General features: G+C 46.6%; 1 protein-coding gene across 1 annotated transcript; it reads right to left on the bottom strand.

Moving 5' to 3' along the window:
• Positions 1–1452: 1452 nt before the first annotated feature.
• Positions 1453–7220, bottom strand: ODF4 (outer dense fiber of sperm tails 4). Its single transcript, XM_003732892.7, is given in 4 exon segments — positions 1453–1772; positions 1963–2043; positions 2046–2096; positions 6556–7220. Coding segments are annotated over 4 exon segments (780 nt in total). The 5' UTR covers positions 7019–7220; the 3' UTR covers positions 1453–1587.
• Between the last annotated feature and the right edge of the window lie 6452 nt (positions 7221–13672).

Here is a 13672-nt window from a genome sequence, read left to right as displayed (position 1 = left end):
CTAGGCTGGAGTGCGGTGGCGTGATCATGGCTCACTGCAACCTCTGTCTTCCAGGTTCAAGTGATTCTCATGCCTCAGCTGCCCAAGTAGCTGAGACTACAAGCATGTGCCACCACGCCCAGCTAATTTTTGTATTTTTAGTAGACAGAGTTTCACCATGTTGGCCAGGCTGGTCTTGAACTCCTGACCTCATGATCCACCAACCTCAGCTTCCCAAAGTGCTGAGATTACAGGCATGAGCCACCTCATGCAGCCCAATCTAATCCATATGTTTTTAACATACCTGATCTACTCATAATTTCTCCACGCACTCTTGTAGCTGGCTGGTATCATGGTTTCATTTGGAGGGATGACATGACCAAGTTCAACTATGGATGCTCTCCTGGGAGGCTGGCCTCTCTGGGTAACATGTCCAAGCCCTGATGGGCATTGCCAGCTTGCCCAAGTTGGCTTTAAAACCCAAATGTGCAACTTATCTTTTGGTCTTAGGACCTAACTCTAATGCTTTCTTTTCTTGCCGTGTTTTTTTGTTTGTTTGTTTGTGGTTGTTGATGTTTTGTGAGATAACGTCTCACTCGTCGCCCAGGCTAGAGTGCTATGGCACAATCTCAGCTCACTGCAACCTCCGACTCCCGGGTTCAAGCGATTCTCCTGCCTCAGCCTCTCAAGTAGCTGGGACTACAGGCGCATGCCACCACGCCCGGCTAATTTCTGTATTTTTAAGAGAGATGGGGTTTTGCCATGTTGGCAAGGTTGGTCTCAAACTCCTGGGCTCAAGCGATTCTCCCACCTCAGCCTCCCAAAATTCTGGGATTGCAGGCATAAACCACTGAGCCTGGCCTCTTGCCATGTTACATTCCTGCTGTTACGTGGTAGGTGGTGTGGGAGGCTTGGGTGGGAAGCTATAGCAGCCAGGGTGGGTGGTGGTAGTGGTGGTTTCCAGGGCACAGGCTCTATGTGTTCTCAGTCATCGGAGCTGGACACAGAGGGTGGGACTGCAGCTCAGGACACACCTGGGATGACCACACTCCTATTGTGTGCTCATTGTTTAATCTGCCTCTTACCTTTGGGCCATTTGGCTTTTGAATCCTTCACTATGCCTAAACCAACAAGGTGGTAAGTGATCTCTCTCTTCTAATCAGTTGTACCTCCTCCACCCACTAACTAGCAAATGGTGCGTTAGGGGTAACAGAAGTAAAAAGAGGCTTAGCTCTCTGGAGGTGTTTGCCCATGTATAATGCTCATGTATAAGTAGAGGTTGGGCAGGTTTAGGGGCCAACGGGTGCCAAAAGGCTCCTGGGCAGGAAGAACTGGAAGACAAACTTGTTCCTTCTCCCTTCCTCGCCCTCCTCCTCCAGCTTGCCTCAACAACAGCCCGACATGAGAAAGAAGAGATGGACAATTTATTCCACATCACTCAAGCTCAATCAAGGCAGGGAGAAAGCAGAGGAGTGCAAAGCTGGCCCGACGTCCTCCCTTTCTCACTCCTTGCAATGATGAGGACCAACCTATTCAAGGGCTGAGTGGAAGATGAGGAGACTGGGTCAGATGAATGGACAGAACTTGGTGCCAGGAGTTCTGAAAAAGTCACAGGTGTGTAACCTTCTGCTCAGAATCCAGAACTCCCTCCTGGATGATGGGGGTATCTGTGATCATCTGCACACCTGGAGATTCTTCTACTGAGCTGAAACTGCTGCTGCAGGACACGGTGCCACTGGGGTGGCTCAGAATCAGACTCCAGAAAAGTTTATGCTTGGAGCAGCAAAGGATCACTGGGAAAGGACAGGGACAGAGGAGAGGAAAGTTGTGAGTGGGAGGTAAAGTGACAAGCAGGGTGAGGCCCAAGGGAAGATAAGATGCTAAGAATCTAGCCCTGGGAATTGCCACACTCTTCCCTCCACACTTTCTCTGCCCTCACCCACCCATGTCCCTTCCTTCCCCCGGGGCCCTCTGGCCACTCACCACAGGTGACATATAGGACAAACACCAGCCAACCAATGAAATAGCTTCAGCCAATGGGGATGGATACACTCCTCTCCACCTGAAGATCCAGATGTTAATGGGGAACAGCATGAGAGTGGAGAAGATGAAGGTGACTAGGAGACAGGAAGCAGAGAGTTCTCATTGTCATGCAAGAGTCCCACGGTGGGGGGGTGGGGGGGTTCTTCCTCATCTGCTATGCTACGGCCACAAACCACATCACCACGCACAGGGTGGCCAGCCCCTGTGGTTTCAGGAGTCAACCCCTCCACTTCTACCTCTCCTATGACCAGGAAATGATGTAACTCAATTCTCAGTTCTATTCTCCCACCACCCACAAAACACCCACACCACCCCCAAAGAAAAGGGAGAGGGCCATGCATGGTGGGTCACACCTGTAATCCCAGCACTTTGGGAGCCTGAGGTGGGCAAATCACAAGGTCAGGAGTTTGAGACCAGCCTGTCAATATCGTGAAACCCCGTCTCTACCAAAAATACCAAAAAAAAAAAAAAAATTAGCTGGGCATGGTGGCAGGTGCCTGTAATCCCAGCTACTCGGGAGGCTGAGGCAAGAGAATTGCTTGAACTCGGAAGGTGGAGGTTGCAGTGAGCTGAGATCGCACCACTGAACTCCAGCCTGGACAACAGAGCAAGACTCTGTCTCAAAAGAAAAAGGAAGAAGAAGAGGGAGAAGGGCCTAGGAAGATGTGGGTTAGGAGAACAAAGGACCTTTTCCAGAGCTAGGAGGCACCTTCACAGAAGCTCAAGACAGCCCTGACCAAGCAGAAGGAGAACAGTTTCTGAACAGCAGGGAGATAGGACAGGTGAGGATGAGACCCAGCCCCAAAGTCAGCTTGAAGCTTAACTTTTGGCCAGCTTAAACATGGGCTGATTTGTCCACAACTTAAAACTGTCTGGGGAAAATGACAAAAAAACAAGATCAATTAAAGACTTACAAGATAACCTGATGACTATGTGCCTAAGTGAAAAAAAGGTTTACAAAAGATGAAATGTAATAAAATGAGCAAATACAAGAAAATGTACAGGTCCATTAATAACCAGAGAAATGCACATTTGAAATAACAATGAAATACTCCTTTCACTTCTTAAATAAGCCAAGATTCTTGATAATGGAGAGTGTTTGATAAACTCAGCCGCATGCAAATGAATCTCAACAGAAAAAATGGACAGAGGATTTCAACTGTAATTCTCCAGAGAAGGAGTACGAATGTCTGATAAACATATGAAGCTCGGCCGGGCACGGTGGCTCATGCCTGTAATCCCAGCACTCTGGGAGGCCAAGGCAGGTGGATCACCTGAGGTCAGGAATTCGAGACCAGCCTGGCCAACATGGGAATCCCTGACTCTACTAAAAATACAAAAATTAGCTGGGTGTGATGGCGGGCGCCTGTAATCTCACCTACTCAGGAGGCTGAGGCAGGGGAATCACTTGAACCCAGGAGACAGAGGTTGCAGTGAGCTGAGATAGTGCCATTGTACTACAGCCTGGGCGACAGACCAAAACTCCATCTCAAAAAAAAAAAAGATGCTTCTAGACCTATAACTAGACTAAAAGAAAATAAATAAATAAATAAAATAGTCAAGTAAAAGATAAATCTATTAAGCTGAATATTATAATAAGGAAAGTTTATTACATATTATAAACATAAAAGTTTAAATAATATATATTAAATGATAAAAATATAGACATGTGCCACGCAATGATATTTTGGCCAATGAGGGACCACATACACAACAGTGATCCCATAAGATTAATGGAGCAAATATAGAAACCTGATATCTGGCACTTGATACTGGCATTGCAGATAACATAGGGGAAATGATGGATATTCAGTAACAGTGCTGAGACATATAGTTTTCCATATGAAATAATACATAAAAATAAAAATACACATACCATCTAGGTTTATGTAAGCATACTCTGTGATGTTCATGAAGCAAAATCACCCAACAATACGTTTCTCAGAATGTATCCCTAGCATTAGTCAAAACATGAATATAATTTAAATAATGTAAAATTGTTTTTAAAAATTGAGTACAACTATTTCAAAATCATTCAAAACTTGTTCAACTAAAAATAAAACATGCTGGCAAGGAGTGGTGGCTCACACCTGTAATCCCAGCACTTTGGGAGGCTGAGGAGGGTAGATCACAAGGTCAGGTGTTTGAGACCAGTCTGGCCAACATGGCGAAAAGCTCTCTCTACTAAAAATACAAAAAACTTAGCTGGGCATGGTGGCAGGCACCTGTAATCCCAGCTACTCGGGAGGCTGAAGCAGGAGAATCGCTTGAACCCGGGAGGTGAAGGTTGCAATGAGTCAAGACTGCACCACTGCACTCCAGCCTGGGTGACAGAGCAAGACTCTGTCTCAGATAAATAAGTAATAAATAAATAAAAATTAAAAACCTGGCTGTCTTTGAGTAGCTCCATAGAGCATGCGCCTACGTGAGTTTTGGAGCCAGACACACCTGCCTTGCAATTCCAAATCTGCCATATTAGGTTGATCCATATGAAATTGCTCCTTTTGTAGGTGAAAAGCAGTCAAATATTAGCATGTCATTTGGTTCAATCTAATAGTTTTATGACCCTGAGCAAGGTACTTAATCTTTCTGAGTCCCAATGTTCTCATCTGTAAAATAGGGACAATTATCCCTATCTCTTAGGGTGGACTGAGGACTGAATTGAACAATGGAGTAAGTGTACAATAAATGATAGCTTTTGTTTCCCCAAATTTATTATAAGGACACAATACTTTCATAATGGAAGAAAATAAGAGCCGTGTGATTTTTTCATGCTAAGGAGAGTGAAAAATTGGAAATAAGGGTCAAAACCTCTGATCCCCAGGAGCTGAGAAAGAGCACCCAATTCTGAGGGGTGAGGGAACGGTATAACCAGAGACTAATGAGAATAAGAGACAGGCTGGGCAGGTGGCTCACACCTATAATCCCAGCACTTTGGAAGGCTGAGGTGGGAGCATCATGAGGTCACGAGTTCAAGACCAGCCTGGCCAACACGGTGAAATTCCGTCTCTACTAAAAATACAAAAATTAGCCAGGTGTGGTGGCATGTGCCTGTAGTCCCAGCTCCTCAGGAAGCTAAGAGCCAGGTGTGCTGGCCAGGGCCTGTAGTCTGAGCTTCTGAGGAAGTTAAAGCAGGAGGATCCCTTGAGCCCAGAAGTTTGAGGCTGCACTGAGCTATGATTGCACCACTCCACTCCAGCTTGAGTGACAGAGTGAGACCCTGTTTCTAAAAACATCAGCAAAACAAACAAATAAACAAGAGTAAGGAATGAAGCAGCTGCAAGAATTCGGGGAGGGAAGGAAGATGGAAGCCAAATGTGGCAAAAGGAAAATGGTCCAGAAATGCAAGGCTGGAGGCAGAAGGAACGGAGAGAGTGTGGGATCACGGCCTGAGAGGGAACATTGCAAGAAGTCCTCTCAAAGCTCTGGGAAGGCAAGCCTAAGGAAGCCCCCTAATGAGTGATTCCCTTGTGCTAAGAGTCCATGTCCCTCACAACTTTTTTTTCTTTTCTTTTCAGACGGAGTTTCACTCTTGCTGCCCAGGCTGGAGTGCAACGGCACGATCTCCACTCACCACAACCTCCGCCTCCGAGGTTCAAGCAATTCTCCTGCCTCAGCCTCCTGAGTAGCTGTGATTACAGGCATGTGCTGCCACCACACCCAGATAATTTTTTGTATTTTTAGTAGAGATGGGTTTTCACCATGCTAGCCAGGATGGTCTTGATCTTCCAACCTCAGGTGATCTGCCCCCATCAGCCTCCCAAAGTGCTGGGATTACAGGCATAAGGCACCTTGCCAGGCCCAATTTTTATGTTATTTATTTATTTATTTTTAATTTTTTTTTGAGACGGAGTTTCGCTTCTTGTTACCCAGGCTGGAGTGCAATGGCGCGATCTCGGCTCACCGCAACCTCCGCCTCCTGGGTTCAGGCAATTCTCCTGCCTCAGCCTCCCGAGTAGCTGGGATCACAGGCACGTGCCACCATGCCCAGCTAATTTTTTGCATTTTTAGTAGAGATGGGGTTTCACCATGTTGGTCAGGCTGGTCTTGAACTCCTAACCTCAGGTGATCCGCCTGCCTTGGCCTCCAAAGTGCTTGGATTACAGGCATGAGCCACCGCGCCCGGCTTTATTTTATTTTATTTTATTTTTTTTTAAGAGACAGATGTCTCACTAAGTTGCGCAGGCCGCTGGACTCAAACTCCTGAGCAATGCTTTTGCCTCAGCCTCCTGGGTAGCTGAGACTACAGGTATGCAGCACCATGCCCAGCTCTCTCACAGCGTTCTTGGAAGCACAGAGTTCGCTCTGGGTTTTATCAAAGGCAGTGGCATTTTCCATTGCACCAACCAAATCTATTTAGCCAGACCACGGAACGAGAAATGATCATTGGAGGTCTCAGTGTCAGTGGAACCGTCTTGCAGGCCAAAAAGTAAAGATGACCAGAGAGAGGGAACAAGAACACATCCAGCGTGTGGATGTAGAGGCCAAGATAGGCTGGAGGCCTGGGCTGGGATGCGGGATGAAGGGACTCACCTTTCCCATTCTCTAAATCGGAACAGCTCCTGGATTTGCAGGAGTACAGGAGCCCCAGGGACATGATGTGGGCTGATGTGAAGATTCTGTTGCTGATGTCTTCAGGCCAGCGCTGGTAGAAGCAGTTCCTAGAGAGGTACAGCCATTTCTTGGAGAAGGCCATGACCAACAGTAGGATACAGGCAACCAGGCTGAGCTCGGAAGGCAACACCTGGACCATCCAGTGGAAGCTGTGTGTGATTCTCCATCAAAAGGGCAGCAGAGAGTTCCAGCGCTGGTTTGAGGATCTGCTACTGCTGAGGGAGAGGGTGGAGGAGGGCAGTCTCCTATCTCGTCCCAGCGCACCTCTGCCCCAGCCTGCCTCCCTGCTCTTCCTTTCCTTTCCAGGTTTCTGATGTTGCTCTTTTCCTCCTTCTGACCTAGAGAACTCATTCCTAGAGTCCCCTGCATCCATCTTGAGCATCACTTCTCCCACTATCTCCCCCTTCCCTTCCAGGCTAAGTCTCTCTCATCTTTTAGATATTTTCATCAGCTGCCGCCATGGAGTCTGGGGTCTGAAAAAGAATGAGGGAGTCTAATAAGAGACCTTGATCTAATAAGAGACTCTTGATCCAAGAGAAGGTCCCAACCCATTCAGCGGTACGGGTCTCCTTCTCCTAACTGCCACGGAATTTTCCTGGGGCACAGTGAGATGGGGGAGGGGGACCAAGGTTTCAGCTTTTTTTTTTTGAGACTGAGTCATGCTCTATTGCCCAGGCTGGAGCACAATGACTCACTCAACCTCCACCTGCCTCCCAGATTCAAGCAATTCTAATGTCCCAGCCTCCCAAGTAGTTGGGATTACAGGCACATACCATCATGCCCGGCTAATTTTTGTATTTTTAGTAGAGACAGGGTTTCATTATGTGGGCCAGGCTGCTCTCAAACTCCTGATCTCAGGTGATCCATCCACCTCGGCCCTCCAAAGTGCTGGGATTACAGGTGTGAGCCACTGTGCCTGGCTTTTGTTTTTTGTTTGTTTGTTTGTTTTTAAAGAGAGACAGGGTCTTGCTCTGTTGCTCAGGCTGGAGTGCAGTGGGACAACCTTGGCTGACTGCAACCTTGAACTCCTAGGTTAAAGTGATTCTCCCACCCCAGCCTCCTGAGTAGCTGGGACTATAAGATTGTGCCACCATGCCTGGCTAATTTTTCAATTATTTGTAGAGATGGGATCTTGATATTTTGCCCAGGCAGGTCTCAAACTCCTGGCCTCTTGAGATCCTCCCCAGTTGGCCTCCCAAAGCATTGGGATTACAGGTGTAAGCCACCATGCCTGGCCCATGGCTTCAGCTCTAATTCCTTCTTTTTTATTATTATTTTCGAGACAGAGTCTCGTTCTGTTGCCAGACTGGAGTACAGAGGTGCAATCTTGGCTCATTGCAACCTCCGCCTCCCAGGTTCAAGCAATTCTCCTGCCTCAGCCTCTCGAGTAGCTGGGACTGCAGGTGCACACCACCATGCCCAGCTAATTTCTGTATTTTTAGTAGAGACAGGATTTCACCATGTTGGCCAGAATGATCTCAATCTCTTGACCTTGTGATCCTCCTGCTTCAGCCTCCCAAAGTGCTCGGATTACAGGTGTGAGCCACCACACCCAATCAGCTCTAACTCTGGAAATCCTTCTCCTCAGGCCACAGCTCAGAATTGTGGATCTGATACCTCCATCCAGCTTCTGCCTCCCTTTACATATATATGAGCAATAGCCTGTGAGAGGCCCTCCTCTGGTTTGAGATGGTTAATTTGTCCTCACCAAACCTCATGCTGACATTTGCTCCCAAGTGTGTTATGGTTGGGAGGTGAGAGGCCTAGTGGGTGCTGTTTGGGTCATGGAGGCAGATGCCTGGTGAACAGATTAATGCCTTCCCTGAGATCTCACTTTATTAATTCCCCACAAGAGCTGGTTGTTTAAAAGAACCTGGCACTGTTACCAAGCCAGAGGGCTCACTGCCTGATGTGCATAGCAGCCAATACTCCAATACTAGGGCACTAGGTTTTAAGAAAAGAAAAGCTTTATTGTGAGTTGACCCACAAGGATACAGGAATCCAGCTCGGTTCTGTCTCCCTTCACCGGCCTTCAGAGGGTACTTTTATTAGAAAAGTTTCAGGGGGTGGATTCTGGGATTAGCGGGTGATTGGTGGAAAGAAAGGAGAAGTCTAGAAAGTCCTCAACCATGTGCAGTTATCTCTTCATGCTTCTTCATGGGTGGCATGGGCAACTTTGTGGCATTAGTATGAAACCTCAGGTGGAAATTCAGGCTGTGACATCAGCAAGCTCGTTCTGTGTAGATTGCAGTCAGCCATATTGGTTCCAACTGATTTCAGCCAGTTCTGTTATAAGCAAAGGGAGTTTCAGCATTTCAGCAAGCTGTTTCTCAGCTGCCATCCTGTAAACTCAAACATGTCTGTTAATCGCTGGTTTCTTTCATTCTTTGCGGCACAGTTTCAGCTCCTCCCTTACCTTGTGATAGCTGCACAAGCCAGCTCCCCTTCACCCTCCATCCTAAGTGGAAGCAGCCTGACATTCTCACCAGATGCCCAATCTTGAACTTTCCAGCCATCAGAATTGTGAGCCAAATAATCCGTTTTTTCTTTGTAAATTATTCAGCCTCAGGTATTCTGTTATAGCAATACAAAATGGACTAGGACAGTCTCTTCTTCCTATTTCCTCTGCCCTAACCCCAACCCCAAATGTTCACTGATGGAGCAGGGGGAGGGAGCAGGAGCTTGTCCCCAGGAAAATATCCTCCCTCCAGTGTTCTTTGAAAATGTCTTGCAAAGATGTCATCAAGCTTCCCACTGCTTTCCCCAACTCCTTCACCACCCTCACATCTCTCTACTCACTGCTAATCAATCACCACCATTCCTTCCCTCTTCTTTTGACTTTTCCTTTTCCTTTTTTTTTCTCAGCACCAGAAAGAGGAGGGTGTAGGATGAAAATGGGGCCTGGGGGTGTCATTGCCATCTGAGATTATTATTATTATTATTATTATTAATATTTTGAGACAGAGTCATGCTCCATCACCCAGGTCAGAGGGAGTCTCTGTCTCAGAAACAAACAAACAAACAAAACATACACTTTGGGGTCCAACAGACAAAGGTATGAAAAGTGGGTCTTCCTCTTTTTTTTCTTTTTTTCATTTTCTTTGAGATGGGGTTTTGTTCTTGTTGCCCAGGCTGGAGTGCAATGGCATGATCTCAGTTGGCTCATTACAACCTCCTCTGCCTCCCGCGTTCAAGCGATTCTTCCAAGTAGCTGGGATTACAGGCATGTTCCACCATGCCCAGCTAATTATTTATATTTAGTACAGACGAGATTTCACCATGTCAGGCGGGTCTCAAACTCCTGTCCTCAGATGATCCATATGCCTCGGCCTCCCAAAGTGCTGGGATTACAGGTGTGTCCACCACGCCCAGCCGGGTGTTCCTTTTAATAGCCCTGTGAACCTGGATGTCATATCCTTATGCCTCAGTTTACTCATCTGGAACACAGGAACAATATTTTTCTCATGGACTTGGTAAGAGTGCTGAATGAGATCTAGTTCATAGTAAATTCCCAATAACTGGTAATTATATTGTTAAATTATGATTTTAATTGTTTTTACAGTCTTACACTAGCAAACAGGGAAGGAGCAAAAATGCAGGAGATAATTCCTGGCAGGATCCTTGCCAGTCGGTGGCATCTGCAAATCATGGAACAGAATCCAAATTAACTCTCCTTGTAAGCAAAAGAAGAGTTAACTATGAATCCCGATATCACATGTGCAGTGGGACCTCGGGAATGGTTGGAAGTGGAAATTCAAACCCTGTAAGGGTGCTTCCTCTGGCTTTGGTCTCTGCACCTCCCTGGGCATCTTGCTCTGTCTCTGCAGACCAGCCTTTTCCTCTGCTCTGGTCCACATGGTGGGAAATGTGGCCTTCACACTCCAAGCTGTGCATCAGACACCTCCAGCTGCCGGAGGGAAGACCTCTCCATCCCAAGTCCAAACATTCTCTGGCACTACCAGGGATGAGTGTCATCCTTTTTTTTTTTTTTTTTTGAGACAGAGTTTTGCTCTTGTTGCCCAGGCTGGAGTGCAATGGCACAGTCTCTGCTCACCACAACCTCTGCCTCCCTGGTTCAAGCGATTCTCCTGCCTTAGCCTCCCGAGTAGCTGGGATTACAGGCATGCACCACTACCCCTGGCTAATTTTGTATTTTTAATAGAGACAGGGTTTCTCCACCTTTGTCAGACTGGTCTTGAACTCCTGACCTCAGGTGATCTGCCCACCTTGGCTTTCCAAAGTGCTGGGATTACAGGCGTGAGCCACCAAGCCTGGCCTGAGAGTCACCCTTAGAATAAGCAGCCACACTCGGGGCACTGGGTCAAAAGACAGAATCTTGAAGACGGGAGAAAGAGGGGAAAGCGTGCTGGGAGAGGAGGTGGTGGGCCTGCTGGGAATGTCATTTACACAGAGCCAGCGTCATCACGATTGTGCTTCCTCCCTCGAATCCTCTTTAGTTTTTCAGTTTTTCCTGGAGTTTCTAAGGGTTTTTAATAATAGGCAGTTCTCACAGCAACACACAACATGGAAGAATCTCGGAAACAGAATGTTTACTGAAAAATGTGACCCCCCAGAAGACTACACTGTACAAAAGATGCCATTTTTATAGAGCTCATAACCAAGCTCAACAAACAAAGCATTAAGCTTCGTAAGCTTATGACTGTATGGTAGTTTTCAAAAAGCCAGAGGCACAGCAAACACAAAATATCATATGAAGGTTACTTCTCAGGAAGGCAGAGGAATGGGATGAGGAGTGTTACACAGGCACATACACATTTTTATTATTTATTTAATTTTTGAGAGGAGTCTCCTTCTGTCTGTCACTCAGGCTGGAGTGCAGTGGTGCGATCTCGGCTCACTGCAATCTCCGCCTCCCGGGTTCAAGCGATTCTCCTGTGTCAGCCTCCTGAATAGCTGAGATTACAGGCATTTGCCACCACACACAGCTAATTTTTTTTTTCTTTTTTTTTAGTGACACAGGGTTTCACCCTGTTGGCCAGGCTGGTCTGGAGCTCCTGACCTCAGGGGATCCACCTGCCTCAGCCTCGCAAAGTGCTAGATAACAGGTGTGAACCACCTCACCTGGCCCTTTATTTTGGTGGGGGGGGGGGACAAATCTCACTCTGTAACCATCTAGGCTAGAGAGCAGTGACACCATCATAGCTGAACTCTTGGGCTCAAGCAATCCTCCCATTTCAGCCTCCGGAGTGGCTGGATTACAGGTGTGCTAGTGCACCACCACACCTGGCTAATTTTTTTTATTTTTATTTTTAGTAGAGATGGGGTCTCATTGTATTGCCCAGTCTGGTCTCAAACTCCTGGGTTCAAGCCATCTTCCCACCTTGGCCTCCAAAGTGCTGGGATACAGGCACAAGCCACTGTGCCTGGCCAGGTATTCATTAAATTATAATCATTTACAACTAACTTAGATTTCATATCATCTTGTGAATGTATCAAACATTGTTTTTCAGAAGGTAATTACAAAGAATTCAAGAAAGGAAATGTAATCTTAGTGATTACTAACTTGGCAACAAAAGATATTTATATAGTTACAATGTTTAAGGTAAACACTGTTAGCTGAGTTTCAACTCTTGGAATCAACAGATGAACAAAGCAAGGAAGACTTAATTATAGCCACAAAATAAACATAACTGTCATCAGCCTTGATGTTGCCCAAGCAAAAGCTTAGAAGACGTAAACTGGAAGGTGGAACGAGAAGACAGCTGAAGGGAAGGGTGGCAGCTGTCCACTAATAACACAGGGAGAGTTGACAGAGAAATTCCCTAGATTCCTTGCTTCTAGGTTGGGATATCTCTGACACATGTCCTACATCAGGAGCTGACAAACTTTTTCTGTAAAAAAATCCATATAAGCCAGGTGCGGTGGCTCACACCTGTAATCCTAGCACTTTGGAAGGCCAAAGCGGGCAGATCACAAGGTCAGTTTGAGACCAGCCTGGCCAATATAGTGAAACCCTGTCTCTACTAAAAATAAAAAAATTAGCTGGGCATGATGGCATGAGCCTGTAGTCCCAGCTACTCTGGAGGCTGAGGCAGGAGCATCACTTGGACCCAGAGGCAGAGGTTGCAGAGCGCGGAGATCGTGCCACCTCACTCCAGGCTGAGCGACACAGTGAGACTCCATCTCAAAAAAAAAAAGCAGATAATAAGCCAGGCACAGTGGCTCACGCCTGTAATCCCAGCACTTTGGGAGGCTGAGGCAGGCGGATCATGAGGTCAGGAGTTTGAAACCAGCCTAGCCAACATGGTGAAACACTGTCTCTACAAAAAATACAAAAAAAAAAAAATTAAAAGGCCAGGTGTGGTGGCTCATGCCTGTAATCCTAACTACTCAGGAGACTGAGGCAGCAGAAACACTTGAACCTGGGAAGTGGAGGTTGCAGTGAGCCAAGATCGTGCCACTGCACTCCAGCCTGGGCAAAAGAGCAAGACTCTGTCTCAGAAAAAAAAAAAAAAAAAAAATCCAGATAAAAATAAATGTTTTAGGAGCTGGATGTGGTGACTCATGCCTGTAATTCCAGCACTTCGAGGGTCTAAGGTAGGACTATTGTTTGAGCCCAGCAATTTGAGACCAGCCTGGGCATAGTGAGACCCCCATCTCTACAAAAAAAAAAAAAAAAAAAAAGCCAGGTGTGATGGTGTGCACCTGTAGTTCCAGATACTCTGGAGGCTGAGATGGGAGGATCGCTTCAGCTCAGGAGGTACATTTTTTCCTCATTAATGGTAATCATATAAGTTAGAATTTACCAGAATTCCTGTGTTTGTAGAGTACAAATCTGTAGCAGGACTACAACTGGCAAGCATGTTTTTGTGAAAGTTGAAAGTTTTATTTGACGGTGGCTCACGCCTATAATCCCAGCACTTAGGGAGGCCAAGGTGGGTGGATCACAAGGTCAAGAGATCGAGACCATCCTGGTCAACAAGGTGATGAAACCACGTCTCTACTAAAAATACAAAAATTATCTTGGCATGGTGGTGTGCACCTGTAGTCCCAGCTACTCGGGACACTGAGGCAG

Source organism: Callithrix jacchus, chromosome 5 (assembly GCF_049354715.1).
Source record: "Callithrix jacchus isolate 240 chromosome 5, calJac240_pri, whole genome shotgun sequence".
Lineage (NCBI taxonomy): Eukaryota > Metazoa > Chordata > Mammalia > Primates > Cebidae > Callithrix > Callithrix jacchus.
The sequence above is the reverse complement of the archived record's forward strand: the minus strand, read 5'-3'. Positions and strand labels throughout refer to the sequence as shown.